This window comes from Agelaius tricolor, unplaced genomic scaffold, assembly GCF_023055355.1.
Source record: "Agelaius tricolor isolate 1412-34295 unplaced genomic scaffold, bAgeTri1.0.p SCAF_16, whole genome shotgun sequence".
NCBI classification, from domain to species: domain Eukaryota; kingdom Metazoa; phylum Chordata; class Aves; order Passeriformes; family Icteridae; genus Agelaius; species Agelaius tricolor.
In genome coordinates, this window is record NW_027269276.1 from 10,782,761 (window position 1) to 10,794,870 (window position 12,110).

Consider the following 12,110-nt stretch of genomic DNA (forward strand, 5'->3'; position numbering starts at 1 on the left):
AAGTGTCTGGCATAGAACTCACTTTTTCAGTTCAGATAGTGCTGATGCAGCAAATGCATGTGGCTTTTTATGTTAATGCCAGATATGAATTCTTTTTGGTAGCTTTTATTTATGTAAAAACACTGCATTGTACTGGAGGAAAAACAAGATTTGTATTGCACAGTTCTTTATATGATTAAAAGATTTTACTTGAGAGATCAAGAGAGCACTGAAAGGGGACTTTAGGTATCTAGTTATAAAACCTTTATATTCTTTAGTTGCATTTCTCCAGTCAAGTCTCCAATGGTCCATAGAAACCCTTTTCTTTTTCCTGCTCTTGATACTTAGAAAATGATTACAATGAAGTGACAGTGTTATTTTGTGTTGTGCTTTGTTTTTTTTTTCTTTTAGTTTTCAACATAAAAGAAATAAGCTGTAGATAAAGGCTGGCTGCTAAATAGTGGATTTGGTAATGCTTCTTACCTCTCTTTGTTGGGCTTTATATTGATATCACAAATGATATTAATATCAGCAAATTTTATTCTGAATTTGCTTAGGAGTGAAGCCATCCTGAAAACAAAAGAGAGAATGTTTTATCACTGTACTTTGGAGTGCCCTATATCAAAGAACACTTGTAAATGAGTTAGACAACTGCATTTTATATCTTTGACTATATGACAAATTACTTTAAATGCTTTAGTGTTTCAATTTCTAATTGCAGAACTGGATTAATATGATTGCTGTACTATAATTCATTTAGCTGATGATTGATGAAAATCACAAAAATAAAAAGAAATTAATAGCAGACAGAGGGCAGGGTGTTTACATTTTGGGAAAACACTGGTACTTTAAGTATTCCCGAAGGCTTGAGTTATGAAGGAAGAATATTCAATATACAGTAGGTCAGAATTCTCCAATACTTACAGAAGGCTTCTGTTACTCTGTTACTGGCAGAATGCTGTGGATGGAGTTTTACAGTACTGGTAGTGCATGTGTTGGTCAAAATATTGGACCTGAAGGTCCAATACTTAATGAATCTTCATCTTTTTTCATTTATGAATTTATATTGATCTACTTGCATGTTGTCTTTACACATGTTCATAAAAAAATTATTTGCTTTTTTGCCTTTCCTTGGCAGAAGGAATAGTTTATAGGTTTTTGTGTGTTTGTGTTGAGGATAGAGAGGTTTAATTAGGTCTTTTGCCCTTGTTTGAACCATGATTGGGATCTCGTGGTTCTTCCCCACACTTCCTTCTCCCACCTCCTTTTTTGTTTCTATTTTTGGTAGAATAGCTAGCTTTGGATTTTGAAAAGGTCAGAGAGTTCCTAGGAGCAAACCATGGTAGAAATACATATTTGTTTATGACCTGAGAGTTTACTCTTTCTTCTCATGTATTTATATAAAAAGAACATATACAACCTTTTTTTATATAAAAAGCTTGTATAAGTCTTGATGTCCCTGATGGCAATCCTTGTTTTAAACACAATAAAGAGCAAAATCTCAACTTCTGTGAAAAGGTTTTAATATTTGGGGGATTGCATGCTAGTAAAAGTCCAGTTAAATTTGACTTCTGAATTCAAAATACCTGGCTGAAATTGTACTTGGATGATTTAGTATTAGATCTACCTAGGGAAGGGAGGAATCACCCAGCCCAGATTTGTCTCTGAAGGCTTTTGCATGTGGCAGGTAGGCCATGTTCTGAGGAATGCTGGTGTTTAGGTAGCAATACAGACACATCATATTTTCTTGGGGACAAGCTGGGTCTTTGTCAGGTGTCCTGATCATGCTGGTTACTCTGGCCTTTGTGGGACAAGCAGGGTATGCAGGGTGTTTCAGAGCTGCCTCTGTGAGAACTGTCATGTTTTGACAAATCCCATTTGGTGGCAAAACTTCCTACTTCCAGCAAAATCAGGTGACATGGGGGTTCAGGAGCCTGCTTGCAGTCCTGAGCAGCCAGGAGTGGGCAGAGTCTGGACCAGGGGCAGAGAACACTTCCCAGCAGGTCCTTGAACAGCTCTAGGGCTGTTTGACCTAATTATAAGGATAGTTTGTACAAACACTTGTGAATGTCTTCTGCAGAGGTACATTAACTTTAGGGTACTGTTTAAAACTGAGGGAACCACAGTGGAGTAAAATTTGTTCTATGTGTTCCCTTTTGCTTTAAGGGAACATCTGTGGCAGCTGCCTTTCCAAAGCACTGTGTTGTAATCCTAGTGAAGCTGGTGATTCTAACACCTGTCCTTGCACCCCTCTCACTTGTTTGCCACTGGAGTTTTGGCTGGAGCTGTTGTTTTTAACTTTCTACATGATGCTTCTGCTCTTTGTTAAGCACTGACTTTCATCCCAACCTGAGCTGCTTCCACTGGTGCTGAAATGGCTGTGCTGTAATGTGTGAAGTGCTTAGGAAGGAAAGGTCCTACATGCAGTGGTGATAAAAATAAATTTGTGTTAGTACCTTTCATTTGCTCAAAGGCAAATGATTATGAAATGATGATTATGAAATCTGAGTAAAATCAACTTGGCCTTAAAGTTGATTAACTTGCTGTTTAACTTCTTTATATTTTACCACAGTAAATCACATTTATGTGAGTTATCTGTCTATGCTATTTGCATGTGAGAACTTCATGTGCCATTTCACTTCCTGTTACCTGGACAGTCTCATGTAAATCCCATAAAAGTAATTATATTCTCATTACAGAGTGTAGACTGCTCTTCTCAGAGAAGGGAATATGACCTATTAATGGGAAAAAGTGCTGGATGTGAGTTTCCTTTGGTAATCACCATTTGCAGAGCCTTAAGGGCTATGCCATAAGCTTAACACCTTTCAATCAAGTACATTTTTTTTCATGCTGCCCACAGTACAACAAACCAGTTGTGCTGAAAATTTCTCACCTTCCTGCTGTATATGCATTATATTCAGCATTAATTCTAATTCTTTAAACCAGTGAGACAAATAAAGTTATATTTACACTAGTTTTTCCTCTTCAATCCTATTGACTTTTCCTCCAGTGAAGATCCTTAATTTACAATTCTTCCACTTCTTCCTGATAGTTAGAATGTAAGGAATTAGGATTGTTAGACCTGGAAGAACACAGAAAATTGGAGGAATGTCAAGTTAGTGCATTGTATGGTAAAAATTACATCTTTCACTTAAGCAATGTTGGATGTAATTTAATTTTAAAACATTTAATCCTGACAGAAAATTGATTATGTAAGCTTAATAAAAAGCAGTTTTATTCAACTTCCCAAGTCTGTTTTTATATTTGGTAACAGAGGAATCTCTCTCCCTGTGATTCTTACTCAAATTCCTTACCTCCATCATCGAACAGCCACCAAATGTCAATTGTACCTTTTCCTTGCTTCTTTTTAAATTGAGTGCTGGCTTCTAGCAGCCTCTGATTGAATTCACCCACGTGCATTGACTGCATGGTGTTAATGGTGCTCTCTGTAATGAGAAAGAAAAAAATGTGGAAGGATGTCTGATAAGTGAGGCAATAAGTAGCTTTAGGGAGCCAGTGGAAGGAAAACTTCAAGAAAATGAACTGTTTCTGACATAATTTCTGGCCTTTAAATCTGAAAAAAAAGGTACAGAGTAGATGCTTTGGACTTTTAATTTTCTCATACACACAGAAACCAAAGCTTGTGTAACACATTGTCCCTAGACTATAACATTTTGAAAAGAGTTACCTGATTATTTGTTCTCTGTCTCTTTTTAGTTAATGTAAAATTCACTGGGGCCTTAAAAAGTAACTGGGGGATATCTGATAGATTTTAGAAGTAAATGTGTCATTTTGCATCATTTACAAGCTCAGCTGTGTTGTAAAATACGGAGCTTCCTGAAAGACACAGTCAGAGTGGATGCAATGAGCTGATGGGGTGCAGGGCTAGCATGGGTGAAGCTGGAAGTTGGAGAACACGAGCACATATGGCTGTTTCCCTATGCTGACATGGTCACTGACAATTGGAAATAAATTTTGGTTCTTGCTGTTTGCTTGGCTGGCTTTAAAAGATGCAGTCCTGACTCTGTACTAACAGTACCTTCTCTCATTCCACCTTTTGAGGCCTCTGGCTTTATTACTGCTTCTCTTTCAATGATTTCAAAGAGATGGTGTCAGAGCAGTATTCTAAGTGGAACAAACAGGTTTCTTTAGAGGTTTTACTCTGGTCTGCAAGGTTCTGAAAATGCTTTGTTTGGTTTTCCTGTGTTTCTGGAGTGTATACAGGATAGTTCTAAAGCAGTTTTTGGCTTTCCTCTACAGTTCTAGCATCTCTGCTGGGAGATGGAACAACTCTGGAGAGTATGAACATCAAAACAAAACAGAGAGGTGGGGCTATTTATTAACATAATCTATCTAATACAGAGAGCCAAAATGTGTAATATGTATTTACTTTCTGCATTTCTCAACTAAATCAAAAAGGGAAGTTGAAACAGGGGTAGGCACTCTTGGAATTGTCATAAAAATATTTTCTACTGAAACAAAATCAACTGAAGCCTGCCAGCTGAAGAATAATGGCATTTTATGTTCCCAGTTTGTAGCTCTTCCTGGCACCTGTGGGAATTGCACGCACAGCCAGATGTAATTGTCTCTGCAGGTGCAAACTCACAAAATACATGTCTGTGTACAAGCATGGCTTCAGGTGGGTCATTATCATTACAGCCTAGCAGTTGTGAAATGAGACCTTAAACTGGGTCTGTATCATTTCACTATATCTGAAATGTAATATTGACTTCATCACCTACACATCAATGTGTTAGTTATTTGACAGTATGCTGTGTATGTACTTTCAGTACTTTTTACCACCTTCACTTGTGCATTCTTATGAAATTATGCTTAGACTATAGAGCAGTGCTATTTTTACCTGTTTATAAGCTGTGTACTAAGGTTGTGTGTGTATATTAAGTAAAGTAAGAATGCTTCTTCCCTGCCTATTGTGCATATGTTCCTATTTTCTTTAGAGAGGAGGGAAAAAAGCTTAAAAGCTTTTTTTCTGTTTAAAAGCTTAAAACACCCTATTAAAAAGACAAAAACAACCCCAAAACCCCCTCAACCAACTTGTTCTGAATTCCTCAAACTTTAATAACCATGTTCTGTTTTTGTCAAGTAGCAGTGAAGATTAGCTGAGCTGAGAAGTTTATCTGTCAAATGAGGGGGAATGGTTGTGCTGCAGACAGCGTGTCCTGTGAGCAGAGGATGTCCCTGTGCTGTGTTACAGGGTTTGGCCACCACAGTTTGCACAAGGGAGGTTCTGTTCCAGGGGCTTCTGTGTGGCTCAGGAGTTTTTGGCTTGGAGTAAATTCCAGTTTGCATATTGGTGAAAGTGTGATGCATTGAATAGTTGGGGAGGAGTTGTCATTTTGGAACTTACCCTTTGTGTCGTGTTTTGAGATATTCAATGTGCTGGCTTTTTTGAAGAATCCGCAGATACCTCTTTTTCCTTCTTCAAAATCATTTTCTTTAATGGTGGCTTCAAGTGCCAATCTCTCCTGCTCCAGCTTCTCTAATTCCTCTGTATATTAGAAAAAGTAAGAGAACTGGTAAGAAATTGCTGTCTTTTAAATTAAATCCCTTACTGAGCTAATGGTGATGATGTAATTGCTGTTGTGGTACTTTGTAGACAATGTAAAGCTCCTGGTATGAAAATTTCTCTTAAAATGCTTTTTCTTTCCAAACAAGTAGGGAGAAGTAAGCAAAATTCACCTCTGGAAGCCCTAGCTTGGGATGCCTGTGCCTACAACACTGTGGTGTGCCAGCTGCTCTCAGGTTGTCTCTTCCAAATTCAATTCAGTATTATGACATTTTAAAGTTGCATGAGATATTATTTATTGAGTTATTTTTGTGGATGTTTAGTTGGTTTCTTCAGCCAAGAATTTGAAAAGACATAAGGAAAGCTGTTTTCCTACACTGAGGAAGCTGAGGTATTTAGTTCTAGCCTGTGGGTCTCTTTTCTTAGAACAAAGTCTCATGGTTTGTACTTTGAGATTCTTAGAAATACATAAGGATCCTGAATATGCAATTATTCTCCATGCAGAAATATTTTTCATTGTTTTTTTTTAAGCATTAAGTTGCAAAGATATAAGATTTAGCCAATTAATTTTGTAAACTTAATAATATAAAAGAACAATTCAATCTTAGCATTATTATGCTTTTGCTGAGAAAAAAATACCATGTGTTATTGTGGAATATATTATGGTAAGGCACTAATTAATATGATTCAGGCATTTGCCTGCAGAAAACTTTTTTCATAAGGAAATCTTCTATTTGAGTAATAAATTAACTAAATATGAGGTAAGTTCATTTAAGACATTGTGTTAAAAAAGTAGAATAACCCCTTGCTAGCCAGACATTATTAGCTCTGTTAGCACTCAGTTGCCAACAGAAACATTATACTTTCTTTTAGTTTTTAACTAATGACAGTCTCCTACTTCTGATTATTAGACATGGTGATAGCTACAAACTTAATGGTTATTCAAAGCTAAAATTTCAGTTTTTCTATTGAACAGAATGCTGTACCAAGTATAAGAGAACACAATGATCATTCTTTTCCACTGCAATGACTCTGCATCTTCTTCAAAACATTTCTTTGTATTTGAGGCTCCCCCCTTAATTCTTTCTTACTCCTTGTGTCACAACACTTGGAGAACATTTGCTCATTTGTAAGATTGCAGAGTTGTTTTCACTGTATTTTTACAGGTGTTCCAATGACTATACATTTTGAGCACTCAGTTTCTGACTCGCATCAGGCAGAGATAGCGAGATCCCTCTCAGAAATCAGCAGGGGTGAAGAAAAAGTTGATTATTTTGGTCCTGTAGTTCTGCCCCGAGGGTCTCCAAGCACATCGAGCTGCCGGTGTGAGGGAGCGTTCATCTCCCCTTGTTCCTTAGAGGGGTCTCTGGCGCTTTTCCCTCTGGGGTGATTTGCTCCGGGCGGTTCGCTCCTTCCCGATCCCGCGATGGCGGCGGGCGGGCAGCAGGAGGCAGCAGAGAGCCGCGGGCCCGGCTCCGCCGCAGCGGGAGCGCCCGGCCCGGCCCGGCCCGGCTGCTCCGGGCAAGCAGGAGCAGCGGCAGAGCCGCCCTGGGGAACCGTTCCGCCTTTGCCGCACAAAGGCATGTCTCCCGAAATGGCGGGAGAGTTGCCCTTTCCCCCCTGGGATATGCGCTGCTAGCCTAAGGAAGAATGAACAGAAATGGGGGAGAGAGCTGATGTTCCCTGCGGATTTCAGATTTTTGTAGGGGTGGGAACTCTGTGGGACTCAGTTGCACAGAGATGGTACCAAAAGCTCAGCTTCCCATTTCCTGTCTGTCCCAGAGGTGTCAGGTAGGCAGAGAGAGGAGTTGTGCCATGAACAGGAAGGAAATCTGCAGCAGGGTAACTGGTTGCTGTGGCACAATATGATTTTATTGCTTTAGTCTGTGCCTGTGCTGGAACTGCTTTGGGAGTTGAGTTCTCTGGTGTGCAGAGCCCCTTAATGTGTGAGGCTTGGACTCCTGTCATTGCCAGTGATCAGCAAGGATTTCAGGCAGGATTTAAACTGCACAAGCAAGGACGAACTGTGGAAGTTGTGAGTGTAGGAACTATTCTAGGAAGCAGATGGTGACTCTTGTGAGTGTCAGAGTCCTTATGCTGTGCATCTAACCAGCAGAGATATTCAGCTGTCGAGTCACTACATACCTTGAACCTGAAGGACCTGAGATATATCAAACCCTTGGCTAATTCTGATGATAATTACACCGAGCTCAAAATCAAAGGCATCACTGGAAAGAAAGAAAAGGAAGAGTAAATGTGGTTTTACTTTGTGCATGTTGATGAGGAAAGCTATTTTGAAAAGATCCGTGAAAGTGTTCACAGAGAGGACAGACTAGGTAAAATTGCAGAAGGAATTGTCCCAGATAAAGTTGTAGTACTTATGTTCCCTCATTTAAAAAAAAGGTTTGACTGGGCATGGGAACACATCAGCTATTCCTGAAATGGGTCTTTCAGACAGCACTTTTTTAGGAACTAGGTTGCTATAAGGTAATTTTTTTCTGCCTTCTCTGAGGAAATAATAAAGCCAAGGTGGGTTTTGTTGCTCTGTAACTTGCTTCAGCTTTACAAGTGAATTTTGAGCAAGCATCTATGAGAAGCCTGTTCTAAAATGACTTGTTTCCTAGCTAAATCCCAACCCACAGAGCTGCTGAGCCTTAGGCACACATGAGATTTAAAGCAAAGCTCTTCCTCTGTCTCTTAGGCTTAAAAGAAGAATTCCATGATGTTCTCTTATTCCCTTAGTATGTACATTAGCATTGTTTTTCTCTGAGCTCCTGGCCACTAAAAATGGGAAAATACAGTTCTGCAAAAGCACTGTTGACAGCAGTGCAGCTTCTTCAGCATTGTCAAGCCAGATCAGCTCTGATGGTGCCAGGTGTTTGCAAAGCAGATCCTGTGAGGTGTGGGAAGCCCATGAACCTTTTCTGATGGACAATAACTTCAGCCACAGAGCTAGGATGTGTGAGCCCAGGTTTGTTGTACCTATGTCCTTGCATTGTTTCTACACATGAAATTCTCTATGGAAATGCTACATTAATCTTGTCTAAGAGGAGTGAAAAAGGAGGTACTGAGCTGACTTACTGTATAATGCCCACATAGTTCTCAACTTGAGTGGCAGGTGCACTTCTCCAGTCCTTCTTAAATCCAATCACCAGGGTGTTGGGTTTCATTCTGCCCAAGCCTGAGGCCTGCCAATATTAAAACACTGCTTGAGGGAGATACACATTCATGCTTTTACTGTAAATGAAAAGTAATGGCAAAAGATAACTGAAGTAATGTTCTGGAGACACAACTAGATTGCATTTCATAAATGCCCTTCGTGCTCATACCCATGCAGAAAGCAGAGAGATTAGCCTTTAAATCATTCCAACTATAAATTATTTTAGATGACAGAAGTGTAGTTTTGCTAAATTAGCATTCATTTGCATTTCTTCTGACATGCTCTCATTAAAATGGTTCAATAACTTGGAATCAAGAGGGAGTTCAAGAACTGTTTGTATGTTCATTCTGATATAATGTCACAAAGCTTTAATCAGCTTTGGAATACTCAGTAGATGAAGTGGGTCTGTAGTCTCTTAAAACATCTCAGATACACAGAGAAGGGATAGGCTCCTAAGAATATTTTTCTGCCTTGAATTTGGAAACTGTTGCTGTTTCATTTGCTGTGTTCTTTTCAAAAGATGATCCAAAATCAGCTGAGCATGCTTTGTAGATTAAATTATGGTTCATAAACAGGAAAAATAAATGGTTTGGCAAGATATTCGTTTGCCTTCAAAGCTGGTTCTGGATGCTAAAACTTGGACAAGTAAGGGAAGTCAGATCTAGATTCAGCTAACCTAGTGTTCATAGAAATCTAAATATTCAGTGTATTGGGAACCTTTAGGTGGAGACACACAAAACACCAGCTTGTAAAGTTGTTACACTTGCCAACTTTTTACTACTAGCAAACAGAAAATAGGTGAAAACTCTTGGAACCTTGGTGGGGTTTTTGAGTAGCACTGTTTATGTTGGAATCAGCAATTGTTGCTGATGTCTTTAGGTTGCAATAACGATGATATGGTTATCCTTCTGTTTGCTGGAAGGGAATTATTTGGGGTCCAGCAGTTGACTTTGTCAATAATGCTTATGTAGTAATGGAAAGGAAGAGATCATCAGACTGTAGCACTTCTCAAAAACATCACAAAGGTCTTCTACTGAGACAATGTATAAGCTCAAGATGAAGTGTCTTTGTGAGGCTTTTACAGAACAAAGGGATCTTTATTAAGAGCATTTCATCTCGCTCAATTGTCCTGTCCATTCAGCAAGTGTACAAAGAGCCCTGGTAGGACACCAGTGGGTGACTTATCCAGAGTATCTTAGTTGGCTCCCTACTGTCTCACTTGGCACTGTTGTTTTTTCAGCAGTGTATTTTGTGAAAATGATATGAATTTTCTCTATATTTTGTGTCAGTACTTATATGTTTAAATATTCATGTATATGAGAGAGGAAAGGAGATGGGAAGAAGGCACAGAGACACTGTTTTCATTTATTATGGCCATTTTAAATGGACTGTTGGAAATGATCTCCTGCATTCTTAGAGTAATAGAAAAATATTGCAGACTTTTATTTAAATGACCTTCTCGCTCTTTGCAGAGAATGTATATTTGCAGAAAATGTGCCAAACATTCTCAGATATTTAATATGCTGTGTAATACCAAACAATAGAATTGATTTGAAGTGTATCAAGTGTCAGCTGCATAGACATTGATATGTTGCCCTGTAGATGCTTCTTCTTTTTCATAATAGTGTCTCATTCATTTAGGAGAGAATTAGTATCAGTATGCCTTGTCTCATAATTCCATAGCCCAGAACTAGATCTTTATGAAATAATCTGTAATGTAATATACATGTACCCCCTTTCTGTCTATAACATTACCCATATATATGTAGAGCTTCTTCACAAGCAAATAATAATGTCTCACATAAAGGGATGCTTTGATGTACACTCTCCTGTGTGTTCTGTAAACAAAAAGCTTACTTGAAGTAGACTTTTGACTCCATCTCTGAAGCTGTCAGCTGCCACTGCTGCATAAAAGGCTTTTCTTTTGTTCTTTGTGAGCCAGGCCTGCTTTTTTTCCATGCCACTGTTCATCTCCTTAACACACAGCTTGCGTGGGCCCTGCATGATACAGTAAAATATTATTATGAAGGCTTTGTATTGTACATCACACAGTGATTTTGAAGGAGTTACCTAGTCTGCTGTGGGAGCAAATGGAGAGTCAGAAAAATACCTTTCCAAAAAGGGTCCACAGAGATTCAGCCCTTTGAAAATATCTGTGCTGCAAACATTATTCATATTCTGTTTGAGAGGGCTGAGGCTGTTAATGCTACTTAAATGCAGTGATTCTGACAGAAGGAAGATGTACTATGGATTGTAACATCTTAAAAAAACATCTAAGGTATGATAAAGCAGCTCAGAGTGAATAAAGTCCCTCCCTGGCTTGACTATGTAAAAGAGTCTCAGCAGATCTAAATATACATGGTTAAGTTCCTGTCTACTGACATAAGAGAAAAGAGTTGATGCAATGCAATTAAAGATGCAAAAGCCTTTGTTGTTAGTTTTCTTTCTGTGGTCATCTGGTAGTTTAATGGGAAAAAATCCATGTGCATATCCAAGCCACAGAACATCGATATAACTTAAGAAGGATTTGATCCTGGATGTATGAAGAGCTGGGAATAATAACTTGAACAATAAGCCTGATGTTTCATTGTGAGTGAGGAGGGGAAACAAACAAGTTTTGCCCTTCTTCCCTGTCTCTCAAAGGAAAGCACCTGAAGGTGGTTTTGTAACTGGCTTGCACAATGTGTTTCTGCTGGCCCAGGGGCCAGACCCACCCCTCTCCCAGGTGCCTGTGTCCTCCCCTGCTCCTCCTTTGCTCCTGTGGAATGTTTGTGCAATTGTACAAGGAGTCCAGTGAATTTGCAGACTGAGGACTAACCCTGAAGAAGTATTGTACATGTAGGCAGGGAGTAAAAGCAGAAAGAGTCCCTTTTACTAAAGCTCAGACTGTTCAAGCCAACATGCTGCCATAGCCTCAGAGAGACAAGTAATCTTGAAATCATCTTTAGGTTCTGTTGTGATCGTTATTTTGTCCATTTCTGAGCTATGTATCACCATGTTTCTGGAAAGTTTCTTGCTGCCTTTTGGAAGAAAAGAATGGAAGATGTTCTGTCTGGCATGGTGTTTCAAAACTTTATGCATTGCTAACAGCATGTCAGCTTTTGAGGCAGAATGTGCTGGGTGTTACATTTATGGCTGAGTAGTCTTGCTGCATTTGTTGTGATATTTATTGCAGGCTGCTCTTCAATGTGATTGTGAAATTTATCATCTGGTTTTTACCACAATTTTGCAATTCATAAAGGTTCATTTTGTCACACTTTTATTACCAAGGAAATTAAATTTCACTTAAGTTGCTGAAGAAATAATTAGAAAGCCCCCCTAAACAATTACAAAGCTTATACTAACAAAATGGTGTTTGAGATTTTTTGTATCGACAGGAATGAAATCTCAGTTCTCCATAGAAAGTACTAATATTTAGAGAAACATGCCTAAGAATTCAGAAAA

General features: G+C 38.9%; 1 protein-coding gene across 1 annotated transcript in view; it reads right to left on the bottom strand.

Annotated features, from left to right (window-relative positions):
- SLC12A1 (solute carrier family 12 member 1) overlaps positions 1 to 12,110 on the bottom strand; it is a 42,497-nt gene that overhangs the window by 4,925 nt on the left and 25,462 nt on the right. The window contains exons 18-24 of the mRNA XM_071441501.1: positions 10,524 to 10,664; positions 8,588 to 8,694; positions 7,652 to 7,734; positions 5,348 to 5,488; positions 3,294 to 3,425; positions 2,950 to 3,061; positions 463 to 549 (exon numbers count right to left, since the gene is read on the bottom strand). Coding sequence (XP_071297602.1) covers positions 463 to 549; positions 2,950 to 3,061; positions 3,294 to 3,425; positions 5,348 to 5,488; positions 7,652 to 7,734; positions 8,588 to 8,694; positions 10,524 to 10,664 — 803 coding nt within the window. The remainder of the gene's footprint in view (positions 1 to 462; positions 550 to 2,949; positions 3,062 to 3,293; positions 3,426 to 5,347; positions 5,489 to 7,651; positions 7,735 to 8,587; positions 8,695 to 10,523; positions 10,665 to 12,110) is intronic.